Below are 16,128 nucleotides of genomic sequence, written 5' to 3' on the forward strand. Positions count from 1 at the left end.
ACAGCCCCTTGTGTTTTTTTAACACACAAATGGTTGGACACAGCCCCCATCTGACATCGGAAAGCTGTGTGTGGATGGGCTTTCCAAAGCTGGTCGACCATCCAACAACAACCTCTGATGGAGTATACGGGTCCCTTGATGACGAACACTTTAGACTCTAAAGGCAAGAACCTGAGTTGAAATCTCAGTCAAACTTCTTTTTTTATGGTGATTACAAGACACAATACAAAGTGTGCATCCATGATTTAAGTGGAAACCATTTAGCTCCCTGTCAATACTACTTCATTCTTAGATCACTCCGGTGAAGGTCAAGACAGTCCTCTCCGGTCTCACTTGTAGCTGGCCAGTCCAACTTTTGCTGAGATGTGGAAAGGTTGCATTTTTTGACCTTTACTCTAGCTTAAAATCAGGTTCCACTGAGATTTGAACTCAGATCACTGGAGTCAAAGTCCAGAGTGCTAACCATTACACCATGGAACCACTATGCCATAGAAAACGACGCAGTTTTGGTAGACAGTTTCATATTTGGCATCCGCTAGTATGTTATCTGTGCAGGGAATAGGACATAGAAGGCATACAACGGAACCGATGACAGAGAAGCTAACAAGATACAGAAACCGTTTCAGGCTAACTTAAGGATTTTAGTAAGCTCAGCAGAGGATTTGGGAAGTGACAAGTAAAGAAATTGTTTTGAGAGACTTCATACAAACAATGAATCCAGCAACATATAGGCCAACTGTATACAAACACATGGTAAGATTACACTGGTTGATAATGTAGAGGCTTACAAATGCTGCTGTTGCAGTAGTCGTGCAGTATTTTGTCAAATGCCTGCTCCTTAACGTACAAAGCATTGCTAAGCTTTCTTTTACAATATCATGTTACAGTCAACAGAACAAGTGAAAAATAACTGCTGTCAGAAGTGGGATTCGAACCCACGCCTCCAGTGGAGACTGCGACCTGAACGCAGCCCCTTGGACCGCTCGGCCATCCTGACTGAAAAAAACCTAAATTTGCTTTGTTTTGCCATCTAATGAGCCTTTAAGTGCATTAATATGTTCCGCAAACGCGACATCTTGAATCAGTATTCATTGCCGTTGACCCCACTAACACAGCCCCTTGTGTTTTTTTAACACACAAATGGTTGGACACAGCCCCCATCTGACATCGGAAAGCTGTGTGTGGATGGGCTTTCCAAAGCTGGTCGACCATCCAACAACAACCTCTGATGGAGTATACGGGTCCCTTGATGACGAACACTTTAGACTCTAAAGGCAAGAACCTGAGTTGAAATCTCAGTCAAACTTCTTTTTTTATGGTGATTACAAGACACAATACAAAGTGTGCATCCATGATTTAAGTGGAAACCATTTAGCTCCCTGTCAATACTACTTCATTCTTAGATCACTCCGGTGAAGGTCAAGACAGTCCTCTCCGGTCTCACTTGTAGCTGGCCAGTCCAACTTTTGCTGAGATGTGGAAAGGTTGCATTTTTTGACCTTTACTCTAGCTTAAAATCAGGTTCCACTGAGATTTGAACTCAGATCACTGGAGTCAAAGTCCAGAGTGCTAACCATTACACCATGGAACCACTATGCCATAGAAAACGACGCAGTTTTGGTAGACAGTTTCATATTTGGCATCCGCTAGTATGTTATCTGTGCAGGGAATAGGACATAGAAGGCATACAACGGAACCGATGACAGAGAAGCTAACAAGACACAGAAACCGTTTCAGGCTAACTTAAGGATTTTAGTAAGCTCAGCGGAGGATTTGGGAAGTGACAAGTAAAGAAATTGTTTTGAGAGACTTCATACAAACAATGAATCCAGCAACATATAGGCCAACTGTATACAAACACATGGTAAGATTACACTGGTTGATAATGTAGAGGCTTACAAATGCTGCTGTTGCAGTAGTCGTGCAGTATTTTGTCAAATGCCTGCTCCTTAACGTACAAAGCATTGCTAAGCTTTCTTTTACAATATCATGTTACAGTCAACAGAACAAGTGAAAAATAACTGCTGTCAGAAGTGGGATTCGAACCCACGCCTCCAGTGGAGACTGCGACCTGAACGCAGCCCCTTGGACCGCTCGGCCATCCTGACTGAAAAAAACCTAAATTTGCTTTGTTTTGCCATCTAATGAGCCTTTAAGTGCATTAATATGTTCCGCAAACACGACATCTTGAATCAGTATTCATTGCCGTTGACCCCACTAACACAGCCCCTTGTGTTTTTTTAACACACAAATGGTTGGACACAGCCCCCATCTGACATCGGAAAGCTGTGTGTGGATGGGCTTTCCAAAGCTGGTCGACCATCCAACAACAACCTCTGATGGAGTATACGGGTCCCTTGATGACGAACACTTTAGACTCTAAAGGCAAGAACCTGAGTTGAAATCTCAGTCAAACTTCTTTTTTTATGGTGATTACAAGACACAATACAAAGTGTGCATCCATGATTTAAGTGGAAACCATTTAGCTCCCTGTCAATACTACTTCATTCTTAGATCACTCCGGTGAAGGTCAAGACAGTCCTCTCCGGTCTCACTTGTAGCTGGCCAGTCCAACTTTTGCTGAGATGTGGAAAGGTTGCATTTTTTGACCTTCACTCTAGCTTAAAATCAGGTTCCACTGAGATTTGAACTCAGATCACTGGAGTCAAAGTCCAGAGTGCTAACCATTACACCATTGAACCACTATGCCGTAGAAAACGACGCAGTTTTGGTAGACAGTTTCATATTTGGCATCCGCTAGTATGTTATCTGTGCAGGGAATAGGACATAGAAGGCATACAACGGAACCGATGACAGAGAAGCTAACAAGATACAGAAACCGTTTCAGGCTAACTTAAGGATTTTAGTAAGCTCAGCAGAGGATTTGGGAAGTGACAAGTAAAGAAATTGTTTTGAGAGACTTCATACAAACAATGAATCCAGCAACATATAGGCCAACTGTATACAAACACATGGTAAGATTACACTGGTTGATAATGTAGAGGCTTACAAATGCTGCTGTTGCAGTAGTCGTGCAGTATTTTGTCAAATGCCTGCTCCTTAACGTACAAAGCATTGCTAAGCTTTCTTTTACAATATCATGTTACAGTCAACAGAACAAGTGAAAAATAACTGCTGTCAGAAGTGGGATTCGAACCCACGCCTCCAGTGGAGACTGCGACCTGAACGCAGCGCCTTGGACCGCTCGGCCATCCTGACTGAAAAAAACCTAAATTTGCTTTGTTTTGCCATCTAATGAGCCTTTAAGTGCATTAATATGTTCCGCAAACACGACATCTTGAATCAGTATTCATTGCCGTTGACCCCACTAACACAGCCCCTTGTGTTTTTTTAACACACAAATGGTTGGACACAGCCCCCATCTGACATCGGAAAGCTGTGTGTGGATGGGCTTTCCAAAGCTGGTCGACCATCCAACAACAACCTCTGATGGAGTATACGGGTGCCTTGATGACGAACACTTTAGACTCTAACGGCAAGAACCTGAGTTGAAATCTCAGTCAAACTTCTTTTTTTATGGTGATTACAAGACACAATACAAAGTGTGCATCCATGATTTAAGTGGAAACCATTTTACTCCCTGTCAATACTACTTCATTCTTTGATCACTCCGGTGAAGGTCAAGACACTCCTCTCCGGTCTCACTTGTAGCTGAAGCAAAATTGCCACACCAGTCCAACTTTTACTGAGATGTGGAAAGGTTGCATTTTTTGACCTTTAATCTAGCTTAAAATCAGGTTCCACTGCAATTTGAACTCAGATCACTGGATTCAGAGTGCTAACCATTACACCATGGAACCTCTATGCCCTCAAAAAATACAGTTGTGATAGCAGTTTCTTATTTGGCATCCGCTAGTATCTGTGCAGGGAATAGGACATAGAAGGCAGACAACGGTACCAATGACAAAGAATCTAACAAGACACAGTAACCGTTTCAGGCTAACTTAAGAATTTTAGTAAGATCAGCAGAGGATTTGGGAAATGACAAGTATAGAATTTGTTTTGAAAGACTTCCTACAAACAATGAATCCAGCAACATATAGGCCAACTGTATACAAACACATGGTAAGATTACACTGGTTGATAATGTAGAGGCTTACAAATGCTGCTGTTGCAGTAGTCGTGCAGCATTTTGTCAAATGCCTGCTCCTTAACATACAAAGCATTGCTAAGCTTTCACAATATCATGTTACAGTCAACGGAACCAGTGAAAAAGAAAAGCTGTCAGAAGTGGGATTCAAACCCACGCCTCCAGTGGAGACTGCGATCTGAACGCAGCGCCTTGGACAGCTCGGCCATCCTGACTGAAAAAAAAAAAAAAAATAAAAAAAACCTAAATTTGCTTTGTTTTGCCATCTAATGAGCCTTTAAGAGATTTGTTCTAATACCCCTCAGTAATAGTCAGGTAACGCAACCTTTTATTTATTTATATGATTCTCTTGAGGTTCATTTTACCATTTTCTTTAATTGAAATCGAGGGGTATACTGACAAAGAAAAGGCCCAGAGGCCCACACCAAAAATATTAAAACCAATATTTTCATGGATAAGGAAGCCTAACAAGGTAACCAAGAAATGAGAAACAAATTGGATGATAGATAATTGTCGTTAGTGTATTTTACAGCTGATTTAAGACATGGGTCAAAACCGACCCGTTAACATAAGAGATGGTAACAGAAAGCTAACACAGGAGGAAGGTTAAACTTGTCATGATATTTGTGTTTCTTGAAGATCAAGTTAAATACATTTTTTTCTCAGAAATCAATGAATAAGTTTCATGTTGGGTCACATGAAAACAAGTGAGCCATCTCCATGACGACGAAGCAAACTCAACCCCGTGATGAAGACCATGAGATCCGGCTGAAGGCTCCAAGAAAAAGCTAGTAAGCTGTAGCCATTGTTTTTTGACACACGAAGAGCATCTCTATGCCATTGGTGGAGATCAACACCAACCTAGACAGCGTCGAGATGTACAACCCAATGTTCATATGTTGACCTCGGGTTTTAAAAACATATTTAACTAGTGAGGTGTTTGATGCACAGGAAGCCAAAAACTGTTTTACAAGAAGATATTTGTTTCATTTCTTATATTTTGACATTTCCACAATCCTCCAAAATGTTTAAACTTTACATGAGAAATTGCTGAAAGGAAGAAGAACAGATTGAGACATGCGTCCTTGAATAAACAAACGTGGCATCTCATTCTATTCTAAAATCTACAATGTTGGAAAGATGAGGAACCCACTGAAGACACTTTTATGTATTTTTCCACCCTTCCACAGGATGACGTTGACGGTCTCTCCGACATTCAGCTCAAGGATTACCGTGTTGCTGGTGGTGTCACTGTTATCTGAGCCGCTGAATTCCCAGGTGCTCACTTGGTAATGCCTGTTCTTCACCAGGATGGCTCCTGAAGTGTGACCGTTGTAGCCGAAAGTCATGAATGAAAAGTGGTAAACGCCTTTCAGTCGAGCAGTGAAGATGCCTGTTGAAGAGAAGAATGCAATGACATCAAGAAGTTAGAAAAACATTTGTCCTTACTTAATACATTTTTCTACTAAACGGAAACACAAATAACCATCATCTTCTCAGTTAGATGATAAGAGCGACACCACTCTTATGTCTGAATGTTAAAAATGAAGATAAAGCCATGCATCTGGTTAGCTTAGCATAAAGATTACAAACTGGGGAAAACAATTTGCCACCTTTATTCTAAAAGTAACAAAATCATCAACACATCCTAAAGCTCGATGGACTTATAGGCAACTTGTGGAAAAGCTTCAGAGGCCGTGGAAGGAAGACTTTGCAATGTTCTGACCATATTACTAAACCAATGTTTCCCAGATGATATCCAATAATATAGAGGATGCATTCCATTTTATTAAAGACGCATACTTTCAGATCTGTTAATCATTGGTCAGTTTACTGAAGGTTATGCATCTAGAACATACCTGTTTTACAGTTGTAAGCGAAGCCAACGTTCGTGAAGACTCGGTTATAGATGAGAATAGTGTTGGTGCTGTTGATGCTGGGTCCAGTGAACGTATCGTTGGATTCGATTATAGTTGCAGAAAAGGCCACCTTGGCATTGACTGATGAAAGAAATGCAAACATTGTTAAATTCAGGTGTGTGCGTTTAGCATCTTGAACTATTTCTTACTATACTTTCCCTTACCTTCACCTTTAAGGCGCATCACCTCTAATGAGAGTTCACTTTCTTCAGTTCTGAGTTCTGCAGGGAAAAAAAAAGTAATGTTACTTTAAACACACAATTTTACATTCCACATTTATGAAAAAGCAGCAGCTCAGTATTTATCTATTTTCAGGGTACAAGTTGCTTTTGTTAAGGGATTGGACTATCTCATCGCTCTTGAGACAGTCAATGTCAGCCTTCTGCTGGTCCACTGCAGTTCATCAACATTCCTGAATCAATCAACTTCAGCCTTTTGATCGTTCAGTTGAGCTGAAAGCTCGAGTCATTATCAAAAGGACATTTTTGCAGTCAATTCATGAAAACATTTATTAAAATTTCTTTTTTTTTAAGATAATAGACTTTTAAAAACTTACCTCCGCTGTCATTTTGCATTTCGGTGGCATTCAGTAGGGCTTCGACTTTGACTACAAGCTCCCGGGCCGTCGAGTTAAGGTGGGAGAGTTCCTTCTTGTATAGAGTCAGCAGTTTCTGTGTGGCATTGAACGCAGCCCCAGTTTCTGACTCCAGATTTTCAAGTTTCTCTTTTCTCTCCCTTAGCTGCCTCTCAGTTGTATCAAGTCTCTCCTCAATCTCAGTGACGTTTCCCCCGACTCTCTCCCCGTGTTTGACCAGTTCTCCAACTTCTCTCTTCAGGCTGGCAATGTCAACTTCCTGTTCCTCTAGCTTTGTCTTTGCATCTCTCAACTCCATTTCAGTTTGTGACACCATCCTTTCTAGGTCCTTTTGTGCATTTGAAACGTTTGTCACCAACCTTTCAAGCGCACTAATGTTGCCGCTTGCAGAATCAAGCTGCAGTCTGGTTCTACCTTCCATAGCGTCAATCCTCTCTCGCAGCAGCATTTGGTTCTCTTCAAGTTTTGTCTGAACATCTTCGAGGTGTAAAATATTTTTGTAATTTGAGCAAAGAGTCGGCGTTTCTTGTCCTTGCTCCGGGTAACACCTCCGTCTGTGTGGGAGTTCTGAAGATGCCGCTCCAACAAAAGCCAGAAGAAAAACCAGCATGGTGACCATCTTCAGAGATAAGTTACGGTTCTTTACTTGACCAGTCTGCAAAGTTAGGACTCCTGTGCCACTCTCCTGTGGCAGCTCCCTTTTACCTTTTTAGAGGTGGGCGTGGCAAAGGGTCATCAGCAGAGTGGAAACACCTGAGCTCATCAGCAACACTGGCAACACATGGGCCCTTTGTGCCAGTGCACTCTGTTAAAAACCCTCTTTAGTCTCAGTAGGTCCCTGTCTCCTGCCGTGTGTAGATTTCTCTTACTATTCTGACATGTAACGTAACTCAATCGAAACTTGTGCTGGGTTCATGCAACAGCCACGCAACGCAAAAAGGAAAACTATCTTTATGATTCTTTTGCAGATTCTATATAAAAATACCTGCCCACAAAATTAGCCCTGTTGAGCAAGAAATGGATAGGGGTCTGTGGTTTTAACATAATTATTATGTCATGCGGTGCTCAAACAAAAAAGTCCCATTCTGAACCCCGTATAGTGCTCTTTAAATGGAAGCCAATGCGCACGATTTGACAGAACAAGACTAGAGACGTAATGCAGCAGAGAAATGCCTGAAAGAGATGATCCAAAACAATCAAGAGCAAAATCATTCATTCATAATTGTGTGTAATAAAAAAGAAAGTGCATGTGACAATTCAGTCAAATAATGATGTGATACAAACAGGCCAATAATCTAATAACACAGTGCCGTTTAGTCTGGATAATCCTGATGATCCTGAGGAGAGGTTGGGCCAGGCTGGCGTACTGATGACCCGAGTCCGGTTCCCCCTCATGACCTTTCGAGAGGTCAGGGCCATTAACCTACAAGCATGGAGAGCTACGGAAACAAAGAGGTGTAACTCTATGGTTCAGCGCTCAAGGAATTTGGTTTCAGCCTTCCAGAAACCCAGGATCAGTGCCGGGTCCGACGTCCCAAAGACGCCCTGGTTGTGGTCGGGGGAGACCAGCTGAACCCAGATGTGGGACAGCGCATACAAAGCAGGGAACTGTGGCTTGCAAACTCCTTACGCAGTGGTATAGGTTCGGTGAAGAAGATTGAGTGGAGGAGGCTGGATGAGATGCCAGACAAGCCAAATATCAGGCATGGAGTAGCAGCAATGGTGGGAAAGTTGTATGTATTTGGAGGATGTTACCACTACTGCAAGGATGACATGATGAAATCTGCCTCCAGGTAAAAGGACACAACTGGTTCACAAATATCCTCTTCTCACTTTGAATAACCTAGATCAGGGGTGTCAAACTCATTTTCACTCTGGGCCACATCAGCGTCATGGTTTCCCTCAAAGGGCCAGTTGTGAATGTAAGACTGTATAAATGTAACTTCTCCTAACATATTGGTAAATAACTGTCTCTGCATTTGATTATTGTTTATTCAAGTGTAAACATATTGTACATGCAGTTATATAATTGTAAAAATATATTTCAGCACATTTCTGTTATTGTAACTTAAATCCTTTTAATTTAGGGTTAAGAAACCCACATTACTCTATCAAAGATCAAACTATTAGAGAAAATATCAAAGACAAATATCAAACACAAGTTACTACAATAACTTTGTTTGCACAATCCCACGTGAAGTATTTTATTTTTAAAGTCACGTTTAAAGTAGTCTTCAAGGTACTCACAATACATTTCTATTTCGAATTTGCGGGCCACATAAAATGACGGATTCGGCCCGCGGGCCTTGAGTTTTACACCCCTGCTCTACATTATCAACCAGTGTAATCTTACCATGTGTTTGTATACAGTTGGCCTATATGTTGCTGGATTCATTGTTTGTAGGAAGTCTTTCAAAACGATTTCTTTACTTGTCATTTCCCAAATCCTCTGCTGAGCTTACGAAAAATTTGAAGTTAGCCTGAAACGGTTTCTGTGTCTTGTTAGCTTCTTTGTCATTGGTACCGTTGTATGCCTTCTATGTCCTATTCCCTGCACAGATAACGTACTAGCGGATGCCAAATAAGAAACTGTCTACCAAAACTGTGTATTTTTCAAGGGCATAGAGGTTCCATGGTGTAATGGTTAGCACTCTGGACTCTGAATCCAGTGATCTGAGTTCAAATCTCAGTGGAACCTGATTTTAAGCTAGAGTAAAGGTCAAACAATGCAACCTTGATCTCAAGGGAATAAGCTGCGTTGTGGTAAAAGTTGAGACATGATACATCTAGGCATTGTATACAAAGAATGTATGATCTCATGACATTCTTAATGTATTCTGAATTTATTCAGTCAGGATGGCCAAATGGTCCGAGCCGCTGGTTCAGGTCACAGCTTTGGACATAATACCATTAACCATTTTAGCTCCAAAGTACCTTTCATAACATCACCATATACATTGCATTTAGATCACCTTCTGTAACAGGTTTCACCATATAATTTTAATGTTTTTTTTTTTTTAATAAGTTCCATTGAGTTTGATTTATGGCTTTGATTAATGTTTAGAAAGTCACAGATGCAGTATAATGATTCTTAAAATTCCTTCTGTTTTATAAAGAAGAATTCTTCAAATACAGACACGTTTCTCTGTTACCCGCTCTTCCCCCTTTTGACTTTATTTGCATTAATATACGATTTTATTCTTGTAGTATTAGGATTATTTTTATAAAAAGTATTATGACTTTATTCTCGAAATCTCAGAGAACACAGATATGTGGGATATGTTTTGAATGTGCATGCACACAAGCAGAAATGTTGCTGATCAACACATATCAGGGAATATAGTCCATGGGTTTATTATTTGATATTATTTAATTAATGTGTGATTGAAGTAAACTTCATCCGTCTTTAAAGAGTTTACTTCCTCAAACAAAGAAAAAACAAGGGGACGGAGGAGTAAATCCTATCTACATGTGTGCTTACTCAGCGGAGACAACATTAATGGGAAAAGTTGATCTACAGGTGAACAAATATTTGAAAGCAAAACTTTCAAAAAATTCCTGAGAGCCTTACTACATTATATTCCATTCTACTTTTATATTTCGAATTGTCACCTGGTGCCTGAATTTTGTTTTCCATGACATTAATAAATATATTTACAACAAATTGGTGCATAAAACAATCACCCAGAAAGCCACAAATGAAATTTCCCGAGGGAGGAACCCCAGCCCCCCAGCCCCCCGGCTTCACATGTGCCCCAAAACATACGCCCCTGGCATGTCGGCTGCTTGCGAAGGAGACGATTGTATTTCACGCATGCAAGCAGACCTCGCGACGGGAAGTCAGTCGGCTTTCCGTTTCCTGTCTAGAGATCTGCTCAACTACATCACATCATGTAAGCAGTAACAGTTTTTAAAAAAAGAACATGCTAAAACGTGTCGCTGCCAAGATGTTCGGTTTAATAGAAGAGCAGGACCGTGTTTTACCGCATCTTAGCTCGTTGTGCCACCAGCTAAAGAAAGTTAGAAACGAGACGGCGTACACAGACAACGGGGCTCTGCTAACGTTAGCTCCTGTGGCTAAACCATCCGGATAGCATCTAGCTCGCTAGATAATGTCAATGCGTGTAGCTGCACACGCACCATCTTATCGCAGCGGTTTCACCAACGTGCATCTTAGCGAGCAGCTAACGTTAGATGAGATGTTATTGCAGGTTGAAGTCATAGGTAGAAAAATATCCGCGAAATGCAGCTCGCAGCGCTCTAACGCCTCGACACATTATCAATTCCCTAAACCCACATAACCTGCGCAGCGTAATTTACGGCACCCTCACAGATACGGAACTAATGACTAATGGCGCACATCGCTCCTTCAGCAGCGCGTCTCCACAATCCTCAGAGAGAGAATATTCCGCCGCCTGCACGATAACATCAATTATTTCTTCAGCTTCTGCTCACAGTTTGAGTTATTTGTGACAAGTAAATATGTGTTTGTTTCCTGTGACAATGAATATGTTTATTTCCTGTTTTAATCATTATTAAATTATGTTAAGTTTGGGAACCGCCATTATGAAGTCTGAGACGTACCTCGCGAGCTTAGTAAACTGGTTTTTATGTAATTTTGCAGTTTACTTTTCTGTCTGATTTTAATTAGTAAATAATGTATTTACAAATATATTAATGAAATAAATACATATTTTGTAAAACCAGTTGATGTTGCTGTGTGATGTCATGTTCTGTGGGATCCCACAGAATACCGTCTTCTATTACAGAACCAGCTCCTGTGATATTACATCGATACAAATTGCATTCCCCAAAAAGCCTGCCGTTTGTCTAAATGACATTTTTACTCACAAGCCCATATGTGGAGTTTTGACACCATACTGGCTGTGAAGAGAGACCTTCACAGTGCAGGTGGAAAGATACCTGTAATATCTGTATACTCTGTCTTAAGTTACACAGACTGAAGAATGTCGTTACCGTTTAAGGATAACCCGACCATGCATATGTCACTGTAGGTGGTCTCTTTATATCTCACGTACAGAAACAGTGGTCTGATTTGTGATCCCTGTCTCAGCAGAATGCCAAAATCAAAGGAAGTGCTGTCTTCCACATCTGGGAGTGACTCTGACAGTGAAGTAGAGACCAAGGTTTGTGCTTTAATAATAACTTATCATCTGTCTGCTGTATCCTTCGAACATGTCTTGAAAAATGAACCACAAAGCAGATAGTATTCCGAGATTGAGTGGGAATGTTCGGCGCACCTCAAGGCTAGATGGCATTGTTATAGTTGAGCAAGTTACGACGAAGACACACTTAAGGATAAGATGTGTAACACACAGACAATAGGCCTCACGTTGATCTGAAAGGTATACATTCCCACAAAAAACCCACCCACAGAAAACAAATGAAGATTCCTCTTCATCCGCCTCATTTATTGCCACGCTGTCAGCGGTAACAGAAATAACTCATGTTTTTAATTTATTACATTTGAAGCAGGAAGTTCTACATCCAACCACAGTAATAATTGTCAACAAATGAATCAGACAATGCATGAATGGTTTGGTTACATCCCCGCAATTTAGGTCTCTAAAATCCAGAAGTGTCTTTGTGTGAGACTGAGACGAGACCTGGACAAAATGCGGTCGATACTGAGGCCTTCAAGTACTACAACCCTGCTAGGTGGCATGAAACTTAGCTGGTAGTACAGAAAGTGAGCAACTGCTTTAGAGAGTATCTGGTTCTTGGATTAAAAGGTCTGTGGACATAAACACTGAACGGAGAGAAGTCAACTATTAGTAGGGATGCCCATAGCAAGGAATATATTTATATAAATAATAAAATATATAAAATGTTTGGCACAGTACAGAACGTATTCATTCAATCAGCAGATACCAACTTCACTATTCTCAAATATTCCACTCTATCTATACAAGTCAGCCCCTGGACTAGATCGCCTACATTTACGACCCATGGCAAGTACAGAATGTGGGGCAAGAATTAGAAAAGGTTTTTTTATTTTTATTTTTTCAGGCAAAGAGAAAGAAGTCAAGTGTACCCGAGAAACCAGCCAAGAAACCAAAGAGTGGAGAAAGTTCCAAGCCAGGTGGCTCATCCAAGGCCAACAGTAATGGCGACGACAACATGTTCCAGGTGGGAGTTACAGGCACATTGTAGTTAAAGCTGTTCGATGGAGAATTATTATCTACTGTGTACTTTTATTTCATATTCAACAGATCCATTTTATATGTAGGTAATGTATGTAAAATTCATATTTATCAAGGTTAATTGTTGAAATAGACTAAAAGATCAAGTTTTCTTTTAATTCAGTTGTAATTCACTACTACACAAGTGTATGAACAGCACAATGTTTGAGGTATTTTCCCACTGCCAAAAATGTTCTAGGTTAATACCTTGAATATTCTACCTTACGTGTGGACGGAGGTATTGTTGTGTGCTTTTTGAATGGTACCGTAAAAGCCTCAAAATGTACTTCTCCCCAAAAAATGTTTTGTGCAGAAAAAGTCCAGTTGACTGTTGGTTTGCTTCTTACAGATTGGAAAGATGAGGTATGTCAGCGTGAGGGACTTCAAAGGGAAAGTCCTGGTTGACATCCGAGAGTACTGGATGAACCAAGATGGAGAGATGAAGCCGGGGAAAAAGGGTAATCACATCTCCAAAGCCTGCATATGCTAATGATACGTTTTCAGTGATCTACATTCAGTACATATTTATCTGAAGAACTACGCCAGGAACTGGAAAGATGGATGTGTGATGATTTTAGTTGTTTGCAGTTAAGGCTGGGTGTCGTTCCAAATATGGTAACTTCTGTTCATTGGTTGCAAAAAAGCCAAGATGGCGACGGCCAAATCAGCAAAGTCGAGGCTTCATAATGGCAGTCCACAAACCAATGGGTGACGTCACAATGACTTTGTCTACTACAGTCTATGGTTGATACCTAAAAGGAATTGACCACCGATACCCAGCCCTATTTGCAGTTGCGGTGTAGGACACAGTTTGAACCTGTTGTTTGACATTTCTTGTAGGTATCTCCCTGAATCCTGAACAATGGAGCCAACTGAAGGACCAGATTTCAGACATTGATGAAGCCATTAAGAGAATATAAGCATTCCCTTTAATGTTACCGGTCATACCAATTATGTTAAATTAGCTAATCAGTTTTGTAAAGCGCCTTAGATTGTTTTCTGATGGACTTGTTTAGTTTAGTATAGATCTAGTGTCGTCCGCATACTGTGGTGTTCTGTGTGAAACTTAATAAATTAAAGGTGTGTGAGGATCATTCCAGTCGGTGGGTAGAATACAGTGGTGTTTTGGTATTGAACGATAAAAATAGAAAACGAGGCACTAGCTTAATATTATTGTCAATGTGTGTAAATTTGTGTTCCCGGCTTGACTGACATGTACATTTTTTTGTTTGATCTGACCTTTGTAATACATAGCACCCATCAGTGATTTTCATTTGTGAAAGCCGAGTCCACTCTGTCATGTTGTACCTGCAAGCGATTAGATTCATGGTAAACCACGGGATTAGGTTTTGAAAATAAATGATACTATTCAACAAAATTGGCAAATGTAATTATTGAAAGCACTGTATTGGACTTGTGTGACCTGTAAACGAGTTCTGTCAGGTGCGGGTCTTTGATGCCGTGTAGTGGCCACCAGATGGCAGCAGAGAGTAGAGGTGGTGACGGGGGTGAGTTGCATCCCTCCGAATGCTGATCTGAAGATGTCGTCCTGTTGGAGCAGGGGAAATATTTTCTGGGCTTCTTCTATGACTTCCTAGAGAGCTCATCTGTCTGCTGCCAGACAGTTGGCATGCCATACTGTAATACAGTATGACAGCACACCCTATAAAGCAATGGTGGAAGGACATCAGTTTTTTTTTTTTTACAGTAGCAGTGGAGTTGGGAGACAAAAAAGAAAAACAAAGCACCTGCTTTTTATAGTGCTTTCACCTGATTGGTGAGTTTACAACTAAGCACATAAGTGTACGTACACCTGACGGTTGTGTTTGATCGATCGGTCCTCAGGAAATGATGTTGAAAAGCAGGGCCTTGACATGGCGAAGAAGTCACAATGTACAGAAGTTTGGTTTAGTGTTTTCCTCGTGTGAGGCTGAGAATGCTCTTAGTGGTGCAGATCTGAGCTGAGGTTTTGCTCCTTGAGCATCAGTTTCAATAAATGTGCTTCATGTGTCATTTTAGTGTGTTAGCGAGTGTGTTCTTTATGAAGCAGTTACATCCTAGTTCAGTTTGTTAGGCTCATCCTAGACAGGTCCTTATTTGCTATAAAGTTATAACACGGTTGTTAAACAAAGTTGAAGTTGTATTTTTGAAAGTGGTATTGTCACAGTGGATCGTTGTACTAATGTCCCTATAGAACCTTAAATTGACATTTAGGAAGTTAGTATACAAGGAAAGAAAGTACCTTTCCATTAATTGAACTCTGACTTTGGAAGTAAATCACAAATTTGAGTAAAAAGAAAACGCTTTTTTATTTTCATCATGCATGGCATTGTGGGACGACAGGGTTCATCAACACCACACTGAATGTAACTTATTGTACTTTTTCAAACCACAGGAAGTACTATGTAGTAAATTCAGCACAGAGATGAAGGGAGGTAGAACAAATGCTGTTATAATAAGCTTATACAGAAGCTTCTTTCCAGCAGCTTATAATTCTAGAGGGATGTTCCAGCCATAAATCAAGCCAAAATGTAATTGTCCTGTTGCAGCATTGTTTTGTTGTCGTACAGCTACATTATATACATCAAAAGCTCCTGCTCTGAGCACATGCTCGGAGTTAGAATCCAGATCATCCTTTTCTCACAGATGAAACTGTTGTGGAATTGCCAGCGAGCCTTTTCTGTAGCGAGACCATTTCCCTGAACCGTCGGGGTGCCCCGGCTCTTGGTAAAGTTCACATCATCTTGATGCCTGCTGAGAAGAAAAGGGGGTGATGGTAACTGTTTGAACAGAATTTACTGTTTACTGGTATCCTGTCTAGTATAAGGACAGGGGAGTGGAGTACTTGTTGACATTTCCCAGGCACTTTCTACTGTGTGGTTGCGCTTCCAACAAGGAGTGACAACTAACAAAGCCCGGGCTTGAAAAACATGCTCCTCAAACATTTCATCCCCTTGTTGACTCATGCATGCCTGCACGTTTCACTCTTTGCCCTCTTTTGGCACACGTGCTGGAAGCCTCTAAGGTTGAAAGCAACGATGCACTTCGCTCTGACTTTGGAGATTGTGGATTGTCCTGGAATAATATACTCTTTATTCTCTATACATGTCACTTGGATGTATGGTTTTTTTAAAATGATTGGCATAGATGAATAATGTGCTTTGGGAATGACAGAGTGAAAACACAGAGGTCTTACGGTTCTCTTACTGCTCTTAAATTTTAGAGCATTTTTAGTCAAGAGATTAGAAAGATAGCTATTCCCTTGTTTAAACCGCGACTTGGACCATTCCGTACCGCCCC

General features: G+C 40.8%; 2 protein-coding genes and 4 non-coding genes across 8 annotated transcripts; 2 read left to right on the forward strand and 4 right to left on the reverse strand.

Annotated features, from left to right (window-relative positions):
- Positions 1 to 408: 408 nt before the first annotated feature.
- Positions 409 to 480, reverse strand: trnaq-uug (transfer RNA glutamine (anticodon UUG)). The gene has a single exon. It is a non-coding gene; the product is annotated as a tRNA-Gln (tRNA).
- A 1,039-nt stretch (positions 481 to 1,519) lies between these two features.
- On the reverse strand, positions 1,520 to 1,591 carry trnaq-uug (transfer RNA glutamine (anticodon UUG)). Its single transcript has one exon. It is a non-coding gene; the product is annotated as a tRNA-Gln (tRNA).
- Positions 1,592 to 2,630: 1,039 nt separating this feature from the next.
- On the reverse strand, positions 2,631 to 2,702 carry trnaq-uug (transfer RNA glutamine (anticodon UUG)). Its single transcript has one exon. It is a non-coding gene; the product is annotated as a tRNA-Gln (tRNA).
- A 777-nt stretch (positions 2,703 to 3,479) lies between these two features.
- LOC142957434 (uncharacterized) lies at positions 3,480 to 11,024 on the reverse strand. The gene is made up of 4 exons (XM_076099258.1): positions 6,587 to 11,024; positions 6,195 to 6,251; positions 5,971 to 6,111; positions 3,480 to 5,504 (listed from the first exon to the last, which is right to left on the reverse strand). The coding sequence occupies exons 1-4, from the start codon at positions 7,242 to 7,244 to the stop codon at positions 5,236 to 5,238; spliced, it is 1,125 nt and encodes a 374-aa protein (XP_075955373.1). The 5' UTR covers positions 7,245 to 11,024; the 3' UTR covers positions 3,480 to 5,235.
- Positions 9,252 to 9,323, forward strand: trnaq-cug (transfer RNA glutamine (anticodon CUG)). Its single transcript has one exon. It is a non-coding gene; the product is annotated as a tRNA-Gln (tRNA).
- LOC142957435 (activated RNA polymerase II transcriptional coactivator p15-like) lies at positions 10,410 to 14,206 on the forward strand. Of its 3 annotated transcripts, none has more exons than XM_076099259.1 (5): positions 10,410 to 10,518; positions 11,703 to 11,772; positions 12,656 to 12,775; positions 13,178 to 13,286; positions 13,669 to 14,206. In XM_076099259.1, the coding sequence occupies exons 2-5, from the start codon at positions 11,704 to 11,706 to the stop codon at positions 13,746 to 13,748; spliced, it is 378 nt and encodes a 125-aa protein (XP_075955374.1). In that variant the 5' UTR covers positions 10,410 to 10,518; position 11,703; the 3' UTR covers positions 13,749 to 14,206. The 3 variants fall into 3 exon arrangements, with proteins under 3 accessions (XP_075955374.1, XP_075955375.1, XP_075955376.1); XM_076099260.1 differs by having other exon boundaries at positions 10,456 to 10,518; positions 11,700 to 11,772; XM_076099261.1 differs by lacking the exon at positions 10,410 to 10,518 and adding an exon at positions 10,897 to 11,101.
- The last annotated feature ends 1,922 nt before the right edge of the window (positions 14,207 to 16,128 follow it).

This window comes from Anarhichas minor, unplaced genomic scaffold, assembly GCF_050575085.1.
Source record: "Anarhichas minor isolate MPS153535 unplaced genomic scaffold, ASM5057508v1 ptg000025l, whole genome shotgun sequence".
In the NCBI taxonomy this organism is placed as follows: domain Eukaryota; kingdom Metazoa; phylum Chordata; class Actinopteri; order Perciformes; family Anarhichadidae; genus Anarhichas; species Anarhichas minor.

What these genes read in the sequence shown, in the direction of transcription:
- LOC142957434 (XM_076099258.1), bottom strand. Translation starts at nt 7,244, where the DNA reads ATGGTCACCATGCTGGTTTTTCTTCTGGCTTTTGTTGGAGCGGCATCT. An exon ending in AATGCAAAATGACAGCGGAG is followed by an intron (nt 6,252 to 6,586) that starts GTAAGTTTTTAA and finishes TTTTCCCTGCAG; the next exon opens with AACTCAGAACTGAAGAAAGT. An exon ending in GATGCGCCTTAAAGGTGAAG is followed by an intron (nt 6,112 to 6,194) that starts GTAAGGGAAAGT and finishes TTCTTTCATCAG; the next exon opens with TCAATGCCAAGGTGGCCTTT.
- LOC142957435 (XM_076099259.1), top strand. Translation starts at nt 11,704, where the DNA reads ATGCCAAAATCAAAGGAAGTGCTGTCTTCCACATCTGGGAGTGACTCT. An exon ending in GCGACGACAACATGTTCCAG is followed by an intron (nt 12,776 to 13,177) that starts GTGGGAGTTACA and finishes TGCTTCTTACAG; the next exon opens with ATTGGAAAGATGAGGTATGT. An exon ending in GATGAAGCCGGGGAAAAAGG is followed by an intron (nt 13,287 to 13,668) that starts GTAATCACATCT and finishes CATTTCTTGTAG; the next exon opens with GTATCTCCCTGAATCCTGAA.